Source organism: Bos indicus, chromosome 4 (assembly GCF_029378745.1).
Source record: "Bos indicus isolate NIAB-ARS_2022 breed Sahiwal x Tharparkar chromosome 4, NIAB-ARS_B.indTharparkar_mat_pri_1.0, whole genome shotgun sequence".
Classification (NCBI taxonomy): Eukaryota; Metazoa; Chordata; class Mammalia; order Artiodactyla; family Bovidae; genus Bos; species Bos indicus.
Genome location: NC_091763.1, coordinates 103,729,905 through 103,742,239, shown reverse-complemented (window position 1 = coordinate 103,742,239; position 12,335 = coordinate 103,729,905). Strand labels below are relative to the sequence as shown.

Here is a 12,335-nt window from a genome sequence, read left to right as displayed (position 1 = left end):
TTGGCACATAGAGATTCTCTAAATTCTCACAAGCAACTGTTTATTCATTCACTTTAGACTATTTTCCGAAAATCAGCATGAAGGCTGTTGATAAGAATCCTTATCTCCTCGTTTTTTGAAAATATGGACAGCCCTGACCTGTGCCATTTTCTGTCATCTCTTCCATTCTTTGGGCTTTCTCATCAAAGACAAAGAGTAGGATATGTACTTTGCAAAAAAAAAAAAAAAGATGGAATATATACCTCCTTTAGTGGGTTAGAGACTTGTTACTTGGGGATGAATTTCCCTCATCATGTTACTTGTCTTCCTTTTCCAATCTTAAGACATTGATACTCTCTGGGAAAGATGTAAGCACAGGAGTCTTGAAACGTTACTTTCCCTCTGATATTTATTAACCTTCCTTGGTCTTCCTCAAACGCTTGACCTATGCTCTCTGGATTCCTCTAGCTTTGAACACAGCTTTAAAAACCCTCCCGGTTTCAGCATTTTTATCAGCTACCACTTCTCTTGAGTTTTCGCTTTCTTGAAGCATTTTTTAAATGTAAACGCTATTCTTTTGCAACAGTCCATCTCTTTTGAAAACTCGAATTCACTGGGGAGCTCAGTTTTGAGTTGAACTGATCTAAACCCTGTAAGAGGCCCAATCACGTCCCTGTTAGATGTGACGTGTGGTCCTTGCATCTTAGAAGGATTCCCCCTCCATCCATATGCAGAAAGAAAATTACATACCATTCTGTTGGTAAAGTTACTGAACTTCTCAACCAACACCTGCTCAATCATGTCTGGCTCAGAGATAACAATAAACATCAGACGACCAAGATAGTACCTGGGAGGAAGAAGAGAATTACTTTAAAATGTTTAACTTAAAATTACTTTAAAATGATAAATGTTGTATTTATCTGCTCTCTTCTCCTTTCCATAAAGAATTCTCAGTGGCTTAGAATCAGGGATCAAAGATAAATAGGGAGTAAAGGTGTGGAGAAGATGAGGAAATGCATGTGCTAAGCATGAGGAACAGCAGAGCTCTGATGACCTAACACCAAACTTCATTCCACAAACATTTATGGAATCCCACCTGGTACCAGTCCCTGGAGACTCTGGGATGAATAAGAGACAGTGTTTAGCCCCAGGAAACTCACCCCCTTGATGGGAAAGACAGATCTGTAAGTTTAAACACAATAATAAAGAATTTATAGGATCCAGTAGTAAGACCAAGAAGGAAAATGGTACAGGTCAGTGTTGTCCCTATTTTCCAAAATTGGGGAGACAAGCATTCTAGCAAGAGAAGATCAGCGACTTGTATATACTGATCCTTGGGAAAAAGCCTAAAGTGTATTGGCAAACCTTTGTGAGAATCCAGGGACGATGAAGCCTGCTGGGGAAAGACTGAACAGCTGGGTCTATATACCTCCACGTGAAGGCGCTTAAGAGATGCTATGACGCTGACGAAGACACAGAGCCTCCCCTAGTGGTCCAGTGGTTACAGCTTAGCCTTCCAATGCAGGGGATACGAGTTCAATCCCTTGTTGGGGAGGCTAAGATCACACAAGCCTGGGGGCTAAAACCCCAAAACATCAAACAGAAGCAATATTGTAACAAATTCAATAAAGATTTTGAAAATGATCCACATCAAAAAAATCTTAGAAAAAAAAAAGAAATGGAGGAAAGTCAGGCAGTCAGCAGTGGTGAATGCCAACGGGAAGCTGTTTAAGGACATACTGTTGTTTATTTATTAAATAGATCTTGCTATTTATTGAAGTTCAGGGGGGCATAAAAGCATCCAAGACCCCATCATAGCCGTCAAGGGTCTCAGAGCCTGGTGGCAGTAGCAATTAAGTAATCACCATGCACTGTGACATCTGGCAAGGTTGGGTGACATTGGGCACAGCCCAATGAAAGCCTGGAGAAGAGAGAATGAAGCCTTCCTAGAGGTGGTACTTCCTAAAGTGAGTTTCAAAGGAAGGGCAAGAATTAGTCCAGATAGGTGGGTGGCAAAGGGGAGTGAGGGTGTGGCAAGCAGAGGAATCAGTTCGACAATTGCCCAGGGATAAGCATGCCTGGAGGAGCTATGAGCGCTTGACTGCTGCTGCTGCTGCTGCTGCTAAGTCACTTCAGTCGTGTCTGACTCTGTGCAACCCCATAGACGGCAGCCCATCAGGCTTCCCGTCCCTGGGATTCTCCAGGCAAGAACACTGGAGTGGGTTGCCATTTCCTTCTCCAAAGCATGAAAGTGAAAAGTGAAAGTGAAGTCACTCAGTCGTGTCCGACTCTAGTGACCCCATGGACTGCAGCCTACCAGGCTCCTCCTCTATAAAGCCAACCAGAGTGATGACAGGTAGCCCCACTGCATAATGCCATGTTTTCAGTGTATAGGATTATTCTTCAGGATGTTATTTGATCACTGGCATATCCAGTTCAGAGCAGTAAAGAGCACAGCAGTTCAAGTCACATGGCATGAAAGCTTCAAAGTTTGCTCTGATTTCTTAGCTACTTAGAGCTTTTCATAAGCTAAAAGTGTCCTTAATGTTTTAACTCTTCCCCTTCTTACTAACTAGGGAAAAAATAATATTTGTCTAGCACATGTCAGGCACTCAGAAATATTCATCTGAGTGATCATATTTCCCAAACTGTTAGAGAAATCTTTGGGACACAGGAATTCAACAGATGTGGTAGAAGAAAAAATATTCACTAGTTTTTTTTTTTTTATTATTGATTTTAGCCAAGAAGACCAGAAATAACCCAATAAAACCATGAACCAATGCTTTTATAAACTTTATGAGACATGTCATAGAATTTTTTTGAGAATCTGGTAAAAACTGTGGACATTTCCCTAAGACATTTCCCATTCACAGCATTTTAAAATGAAATTTGAGGGATTCTTTGACACCTGAAATGAAAAAAGCCAATCTAGGAAGGTTACATATTATATGATTTCATTTGTATGTTTTTGAAACAGCAGTGAGATTAGTTGTTTCTAAAGGAAAAGAGATGAGTAGATTCTAAACTCTAGGGATGCGGGGGTTGTGATGGGGTTGTGTGACTGTAAAAGGCAGCACAGGAGAGTCTTGTGGTGACTGGTTTTGTATCTTAATGTACAGTAGTGATTACACAAACCTACACATCTGATAAAACTTCAGAGGATTCTACATACACACACACACACACACACACACACACACACGAAGGCTTGAAAGTCTGATAAAATTTGAGTAAGTGTTATGGATCATGCTGTATGTGCTCAGTTGCTTCAGTCGTGTCTAACTCTGCGATCCTATGGACTGTAGCCTGCCAGCCTCCCTCATCCTTGGGATTCTCCAGGCAAGGATACTGGAGTGGGTTACCATGCCCTCCTCCAGGGAATCTTCCCAACCCAGGGATTGAACCTGCGTCTCTTGCATTGCAGGCTGATTCTTTACCCACTGAGCCACCTGGGAAGCCCATTATGGAGTGTATCAATGTTAATTTCCTGGTTTTGATAATGTACTGTAGTTATGCAAGAGGTAACCATTGGAGGAAATAGGGTCAAGGGTATACAGGATTTTTTTGTACATTTCTTTTTGTAACTTCCTGTAAATCTATAATTATCTCAAAAAAAAATCAAATGTTCAAAAGTCACTTGGGCACTTAAACTATAGCCACAGCTCTGCTCCTCCCCAGAGCAGATCTAGTAGGCTGGGAGGCGCCCAGAAATCTGCATCTGAACAGGCTCTCTGGATTCTGATGTAAAAGACTACTCCCACAATTCAAGAAATGCTATTCTAGGGCAATGGTTTCAGCCTCAAGGACTGGTCAAAGCACTGGCCAAGCACTCAAAAAGTAGTGATGCCTGACCTCTTGACCAGCATCTTTGGGATGGGACCCAGTCCCTTCTAACTTTAATAAGCTCTCCAGTAACCAGTACTGACAATTGATTGACAGTAACCAGACTGGGGGACCCACAAACCCCATGTTAAAAACCCCGCTTTTTTTTTTAAATTTTTTAATTGAAGGATAATTGCTTTACAGAATTTTGTTGTTTTCTGTCAAACCTGAACATAAATCAGCCATAGGTATACACTGCTTTAGATTTAACTAAAGCTCATGCTGTGATTCTCATTTCCCTAAACTCTTAGTTCTAAAAGGAAAGCATTTACATTGAGATGCACACGTATTTTGGTAATGATTCATTTGTATTGATTTAGTTATTACCAAAATAATTTTACATCAGTCAGTTCAGTTGCTCAGTCGTGTCTGACTGCCACCCCATGGACTGCAGCATGCCAGGCTTCCCTGTCCATCACCAATTCCTGGAGCCTACTCAAACTTATGTCCATATAATCTGGATTTTCAAAGGAAAAAAACCCCAAAATAATACTTCTACATTCAAATGAAAGTTGTCCTTCCAAGTGAGCACCTTGGGAGCCTTTGAGCTTTTTTCTAGTAATGTTGCTAATGCTAAAAACAATTTTGTCACCATTTCTTTAGAATTGCTTCAGAGCTGGTTTATGAACCTCGTGAGAAAACTGGCCCCATTTTACACATAAATTGTGTAATCTTATGGATTTATATTTATACTAACACTCATCTGTAGCTTGAGGAGCTCCTGGAAAGATCTTCATCAGAGAAACATTTAAGGGAAGCTTGTTTTTCCTTTTGGATGTCTGGGTGGCTGACCTGTTTTTGTCTGCCCAGCCCTCCTTTAGGAAGCACCCTCCCCCATTCCACCAGTTCTGGAGGAGCTGTCGATGACAGAGCCTGCCCTTCTGGTCACGGGGGTGGACTCACCATCAGGCATGGCTGATTATGGTATCTTATCTCCTTGACAACAGTGACTGGTCCACAGGGTGGGTGCATGACTGTCAGGACCAGTCAGAATCCTTCACTGGGTGTATGTGTAAGTGTATACTTGGAGGCTGCTTGAGGAAAGCTCTGCTTTTCTCCTGAACGTGCTTAAGTAGGAATATATGAACCCAGAACAGTCAGTGGCCATCTTTGTACCACATGCTGGCACAAACTCCAGGTCAAGGTATGCTTCCTGCAGTGTTCCTTGCATCTTCCAAGCTTAAATTAGCTTGCACTTTTAAGTGTGTTTGAGCTGGGTTTCTATCATTTGTAATCCAGAAGTCCTAAATATTGCAAGGTATTCCTTTTCCTTTTCAATCTTGTGAATACCTAATGCCATTCTGCCTCTCAAAACATACTTTCCCAAGAGGCTCTGATCTCGGAGGCTTCCCCGGTGGTCCAGCAGTTAAGAATCTGCCTTCCGATGCAGGGGACATGCATTTGATCCTTGGTAAGGAAACTAAGATCCCACATACTTTGGGGCAACTAAGCCCATGAACTGCAACTACTGAGCCCCCATGCTCTGGTCCGCGTGCCTCAGTGAAGATCCTGCATGTCACAACTGCTGCTGCTGCTGCTGCTAAGTCGCTTCAGTCGTGTCCGACTCTGTGCAACCCCATAGACGGCAGCCCACCAGGCTCTCCCATCCCTGGGATTCTCCAGGCAAGAACACTGGAGTGGGTTGCCATTTCCTTCTCCAATGCAGGAAAGTGAAAAATGAAAGTGAAGTCGCTCAGTCATGTCCGACTCTTCACGACCCCATGGGCTGCAGCCTACCAGGCTCCTCCGTCCATGGGATTCTCCAGGCAAGAGTACTGGAGTGGGGTGCCATTGTCACAACTAAGACCCAACAAAGACAAATAGATAAATAAATAAATAAAAGAGGGTCTGATTTCAGTTTTGTACACTGATATGAATGTATGGCCACATGTTACTGCCTCCTGAGGTGGGGTGAAAGTCATATCTGACTCTCTGTGACCTCTTGGACTATAGCCCACCAGGCTCCTCTGTCCATGGGATTCTCCAGGCAAGGATACTGGAGTGGGTAGCCAGTCCCTTCTCCAGGGATCTTCCCAATCTAGGGATCGAACCTGGGTGTCCTGCATTGCAGGCAGATTCTTTACCATCTGAGCCAACAAGAAGCCCTGAGGGGGTGGAATACTGCAAAGCCGCGTGCCCTAGGGCCATGAGTCAGGATCCAGGATCACCCAGCTCCGCTGCTTACGCATACAAGCCTTATAGGTGGACTCCGGAAATTCTGCATTTCAGCTTCCTTGCCCCTGAAACGTGGGAGTAAAACCACACAATCTCAGCAGTTTACTCTGCTTTAAATCCTGTAGTTCTTATGAGTTAAAAAGGAAGTTAAATAATGGTCTTTGAATTTTAAGTCTACTTTCTATAGGGCATAGAGATCAAACCAGTCAGTCCTAAAGGAAATCAACCCTGAATATTCATTGGAAGAACTGATGCTGAGGCTGACGCTCCAATCCTTTGGCCACCTGATGTGAAGAGCCAACTCATTGGAAAAGATCCTGATGCTGGGAAGGATTGAAGGCAGGAGGAGAAGGGGATGACAGAGAATGAGATGGTTGGATGGCATCACTGATTCAATGGAAATTAGTTTGAGCAAACTCCAGCAGATGGTAAAAGACAGGGAAGCCTGACATGCTAAAGTTGATGAGGCTGTGAAGGGTCAGACATGACCTAGCAATTGAACAACTATAGGGCTTGAAAACACATCCTGTTAACAGTGGAATCAGTGAAGTATTTGAATGACTTGAAGACCCTTCTCAGAATCTTTGATAAGCACAATTGTCAGTGTTTATTGAGTGCTTACTACTACCAGCCATGTTCTGAGTGCACTGCCTGTAGGATTTAATTTAATCCTCATAGGAAATGGACGGGGTAGTTACTATACCCACTTGTCAGAATAGAAAACTGGCAAGAGATGTTAAGAGATGTTAGCGATGTTAAGTAATTGCCCAAGATAGGGATTTGATCCCAATCTGACGGCTCCAGAGCCGTCATGATGATGACGACGATGATGATGATGTCAAGACGATGGCCATGACCTCGCCATCGTCTATACCAGTGACACTTCTTCCCCAGGCCGAGCAGGTGTGTGAACAGCCAGACTTCTAGCTGTGCAGACTGTGTCTTTTAAAGGTGGAAAGTCAGAGCAGCTTCTTGTTTAATGGCCCAGAAACAACCCTCCACCCCAGCCCAAGGTAACTTCTTGCTCCCTTCTAATTGAAATGTATGGATCATCACTTTAGGGGGCAAAAAATTCTTAGCCAGTTACTCATTTATACTTATTTAGGCACATAAGAATGTTCTTACTCAACTCTGAAGCACCTGGTGGAAAAGAAAATTTAGGCAAATCAGTGAAGTATTGTGCAGACAAAAATAATACTTGTTTGACTTGTTTAACTAGTTGTTTTCTTATTTTTTTTTTAAAAACTGACCAGTTGGTTCAATCAAAATTGTTCACAATTGGCTTCTGGGAATAGAGGCCTGGTGGAGTGCTGCTTTTAGCCTGTGGGCTGCCTGGCTCTGTTCTAGAAGGCCTGCCCCTGCTAGGGTGGCTGAGCTATAAAGGGTGGTTGATCTGGAGGTACCTACAAGCATCAGTATGAAAAGATGTCTAAGTCAACAGCTGAATGGCAAAGCACATTGGGAAATAATACATACAGTTGTGGAAATAAATAATAGTCCATTTGATGGTTAGCTCGTTCAACAAGCACGTATTGAGCACAAACTGTCAGGCACCAGGCTCACGTATGTTAACAGTATTCCTGAAAAAACTCTGGAGGAAGATGCATTAGCTAACGGTGCATATCATGGGGACTTTTACTTTTCACATTGTGTATCTTTAATAGGGGCTTCTCGGGTGGTGCAGTGATAAAGACTCTGCCGGCCAATGCAGGAAACATAGGATCAGTCCCTGAGTCAGGAAGATCCCCTGGAGGAGGGCATGGCAACCCACTCCAGTTTTCTTAGCTGGAGGATCCCATGGACAGAGGAGCCTGGTGGGCTACAGTCCGTGGGGTCACGAAAAGAGTCTGACGTGACTTAGCGACTGAATAACAAACAAATCTCTTTAATGTTCCACTAGTTTACAGTGAGTGCTTTTGTAATAAGAAAAAAAAAAAAAAAAGAGGTTTGTCTTGTCAAGAGCTGAGGAGGGCGTTGGCAGTGGTGCAGCTGTCAGAACTCAGGTTCAAGGCCATGTCCTTGTGATTTAACAGCTGTGTCACCTTGAGCAAACCACAACCTTCCTGAGCCAATTTCCTGGATAAAGAGGCTGTTATGAGGGTCAGATGAGAAACAAGAGAATGCTTTGTCTGTAGTAAGGTTTTAGGCAAATGCTGGCCATGATAACCTCTCAATCAGGTGTGAAGGCCCCTGCTCATGGAGGGTGGGTTGGGTGATTGCTGGTGTCACTTTGTAGGGAGTGAAGAAGCTGGGTGAGAAGTGTCCCCGGGAAGGTCAGGTGACATGCCACTCCCTTCCCTCGCTTTAGCACAAAGAACCTGAATGTGCTTCCGGAGACTTCAGGTTTCCAGGTAGAGACTGAAGAACTGATGGGGACCTCTTTTGTTGGTGTTCAGTCGCTCAGTCATGTCCAACTCTCTGTGACCCCATGGACGGCAGCCTGCCCGGCTTCCCTGTCCTTCACCATCTCCCTGAGTTTGCTCAAACTCATGTCCCCTTGAATCAGTGATGCCATCCAACCATCTTATCCTCTGTCGTCCCCTCTCCTCAGGCCCTCAATCTTTCCCAGCATCAGGGTCTTTTCCAAAGATGCAGGCCTGTAGCATCTGACGACTGCTAAACAGTGAGCATCAGATGACTCCTTGCCTCGGTGTCAGGGCCACGTCCCAGCAGGTTGAGGAGGCTAATAGGGTAACTGTCGTCCTGGCCTTCAGTCTGACCTCTGACCCGGACTGTGGATGAGAAGGTGGTGGGCAGCTCAGTGGGGAAGGGTGGGCGTTGAGTGCTAGAGATCCCACGTGAGTGATCAGTCTCTAAAATGTTCCAAGGGAGCTAAGTAGGCATCCAAGGCTGGGAGTGGGCCCTGGGCGGGCTGGGCGGCCCACAGTCCTGCAGAGAAACCATGGCCTCACAGTCCTGCGGCTCCTTCCCAGCTTGGCTCAGCGGAGCATCCTGCCCTTTCTCATTAGCAACCTGAATCTGTCATTAGAACAAGGCAGGCTTGAGTTAGCAGAGAGGCGGAGCCCACTCAAGTTGCTGGGGACGCTTTTCTTGAGGAGCCAGTGACAGACATAGGTCCCTGGAGTCGGGAGCTGCTTTCTTCTGGCTACTTCCTACCGCTCAGATCAGGGTATGCGTTACCTGCCCAGGGAAGCCTTGGGGTGCTGGTGCCCAGGGGCGGACCCTGACCTCACAGAGCCCCTCGGAGCCACAAGGACTGAGTCAGCCTTTTCCCTCTCTGCAATACTTGGAGCCGGATCGGCTCTCCTCTCCTGCCCTCAGATGCTGGTGGACTCTCTGGTTCTTCGCTTCCCAGCTGGACATTGGACCTTGCACTCAGATGTATGCCTCCACCCCTCTGACTTGTCTTCCTGACCAGCTACTTATCTGCACATGGGCCCTGATTCTGTTTATCCACCAGGGCTTTGTAAAAGGCAAGTCTGGGGATTTGCCTGGTGGTCCAGGGGTTAAGACTGTGTTTCCACTGCAGGGGACTTGGGTTCGATCCCCAATCAGGGAACTTAAAATGCTGTGTGCCTCTTGCGGTCAAAAAAAAAAAAAAAAGCCAATCTGATTGTAGCTCCTTCAGTGGTTCGTCTCCACGAAAGACTTTGGGAGTCCTGAGCGCATTGTGCAAACATCCTTCACAGCCCGGCCCCTGCCTTGCTTCTGGCCTCATCCCTCCCTATTGCCCACCACTCGAGAGCCAGCACCAATGATCAACCTTTCTTCCTGACACGCTCAGTCACCTCTCACATCCACGGGGGCCTTTGCACAGGCTGGTCCCCTGCCTCCCGGGATCAGTCTTCTCTTTCTGTCTTGCCAGGTTAACTTCTGGCAGTACTCCACTAACTAGCTCTTTTCTTGGCTACATTTTTACTTGGTTGTGAGTGGTTTAAATGCAAGGATCTGGTCTTTTTCTAACATTGAGGTCTAACATTTGTATTACAGGGTTGAATGTATTATAGGAGTTCTGTAATGTTAGTGGAGCAGGCTGTATCTAGGCCCAACCTCTTAAGCCCCCAAGCCCAGGCCCATCTCTCTCACTAGGACACTGAAGTAGCTCCCTATACGGATTGCTGGTCCCAGACCAACAGCCCCATCAAGGCCAAGTCTACCTTTGTGAAACAGAAACTGACCGTGCTATCCCACTACCAGCAAACCTCTTATGACTTTCCAATGTTTGAAGCAAAAAAGTCCAAGCTTCTTAACTGCAATTAGGAACCCTGTAGGAACTCTCTCCTTGTCCCACTCCTCTTCCACCAAGGAGAGTAAAAAAGCTGGCTTCAAACTCAGCATTAAAAAAATGAAGATCATGGCATCCTGTCCCTTCACTGCATGGCAAACAGAAGGAGAAAAAGTGGAAACAGTGACAGATTTTATTTTCTTGGGCTCAAAAATCACTGTGGATGGTGACTGAAGCCATGAAATTAATAGATGCTTGCTCTTTGGGAGGAAACCTATGACAAACTTAGACAGTGTATTAAAAAGCAGAGACATCACTTTGCCAACAAAGGTCTGTCTAGTCAAAGCTATGGTTTTTCCAGTAGTCATGTATGGATGTGAGAGTTGGACCATAAAGAAAGCTGTGCACCAAAGAATTGATTTTCAAACTGTGGTGCTAGAGAAGACTCTTGAGACCCCCTTGAACAGCAAAGAGATCAAACCAGTCAATCCTAAAGGAAATCAACCCTGAATATTCATTGGAAGGACTCATGCTGAAGCTGAAACTCCAATACTTTGGCCACCTGATTCAAAGAGCTGACATTGGAAAAGACCCTGATGCTGGGAAAGATAGAGGGCAGAAGGAGAAGGGGATGGCAGAGGATGAGATGGTTGGATGGCTTTATTGACTCAATGGACATGAGTTTGAGCAAACTCCAGGAGATAGTGAAGGACAGGGAAGCCTGGCGTGCTGAGGTCCACGGGGTCGCAAAGAGTGGGACACAACTGAGTGACTGAACAGCAACAACAACACATGTTCTAACAACTAAGCAAACATTTGAAAAAAAGAATGCACATATTGCCCTGAAAGTAGTTCTCATCATGACCCACAGATGTCGCTGTGTTCACCATGAACATTGAAGATATCCCAGGAAGCCCCTGTGAATTATCTATGGCGCACAGTTTGGGAACTGTAACCATACATTGCTGCTATGAAACTGTTATTTGCGGTTCCCTTTGTTTGCACTGCTTCTCTATGTTTCCATTCCTTTGCACATGATTGTTGCTCTGAAGCCCTGATCTGCATCTTATCTGAAAAACCTTTCTGACCGTCAAGTCACCTGTCGCTTCTTCTGTGGAGTCTTCTCGGACCCTTCATTTCCCATAGTTTCCATGGCATCTTGTCCATTCATCTATTGATTTGCATCTCACTGTTTTATTTCTTGGGCTTCCTTGACAGTCTCCTCACTACTCTGTGAGTTCTTTGAGGACAAAGCCCTGTCTTGTTTGTCTTTCATCCCCGAGAAGCTGGCAGAGCACCTCGTACCAACAGGTAACTGGAAAGATGATTCTTTGGCTGCCTTTCTAGTTCTAAGAAATCACTTCTTATTCTCCCGGGTTCTCAGTTCCTGCTACTGGCAGGTTGAAGCCAAACTTGAACCTCGTTTCTCTTTACTGGCCTTTATTTTGCATTCTCGAAGTCACTGGTCCCCATCCCTCTGAAATGTGTGGCTTACTTTGTCTTTCTCTTCTACCGCTTGGCAGGGGCATCACCTTTGTGTCCACCCTACTGGCTTCTTCACCTGAGCGCTAATATTTGTGGTCATCCCAGGTCTGGCTGTGTGTGGGGTCACCGTGGTGAGCCAGGCTCCTGTTGCAAGCCAACGGCTCTCTCAGAGATCTCGTTTGAATCAGGGATTTCCTGATGTGTTGGCACCAAGATCTTGCTCCAACAGAGAGTGAGGTCAGCAGAGAGCCTTCTGCGTCCCTTCAGGGTCACCTAACAGCAACTGGCCGCCCTTTCTGTGTCTCCATCTCTAGCCATCAGCTACCCCTCCTCCCACCATCCCACCCTAAGGTCCTTCTCTGACTGTTCTCACTGGGTAGACCATTGTTCTTTTCTCCTCCTCATCTCTCCATTATTCCAGACTGTACTTGACTACTGCCTCCTCCTGGAAGCCTTCTCTGCTTTCACTGGCCCATGATTCTACCCAATTCCTGGCTTCAGGTTGTCTGTTCAATGTGGCATATTCAACCCCTCGTTACCCAGCATTCTTGCATGACTTAGCCCAGGTCTGTGTTTCTCTTCTAAATTAGGTGCCAGATTTTCTTCAGGAAAAGAGATATGAGTGATT

At 45.3% G+C, this 12,335-nt stretch overlaps 1 protein-coding gene across 2 annotated transcripts in view; it reads right to left on the bottom strand.

Annotated features, from left to right (window-relative positions):
* TBXAS1 (thromboxane A synthase 1) overlaps positions 1 to 12,335 on the bottom strand; it is a 173,667-nt gene that overhangs the window by 93,324 nt on the left and 68,008 nt on the right. For both annotated transcript variants that reach the window (XM_019959171.2, XM_019959172.2), the window contains exon 4: positions 730 to 826. In XM_019959171.2, the coding sequence (XP_019814730.2) occupies positions 730 to 826 (97 nt within the window). The remainder of the gene's footprint in view (positions 1 to 729; positions 827 to 12,335) is intronic.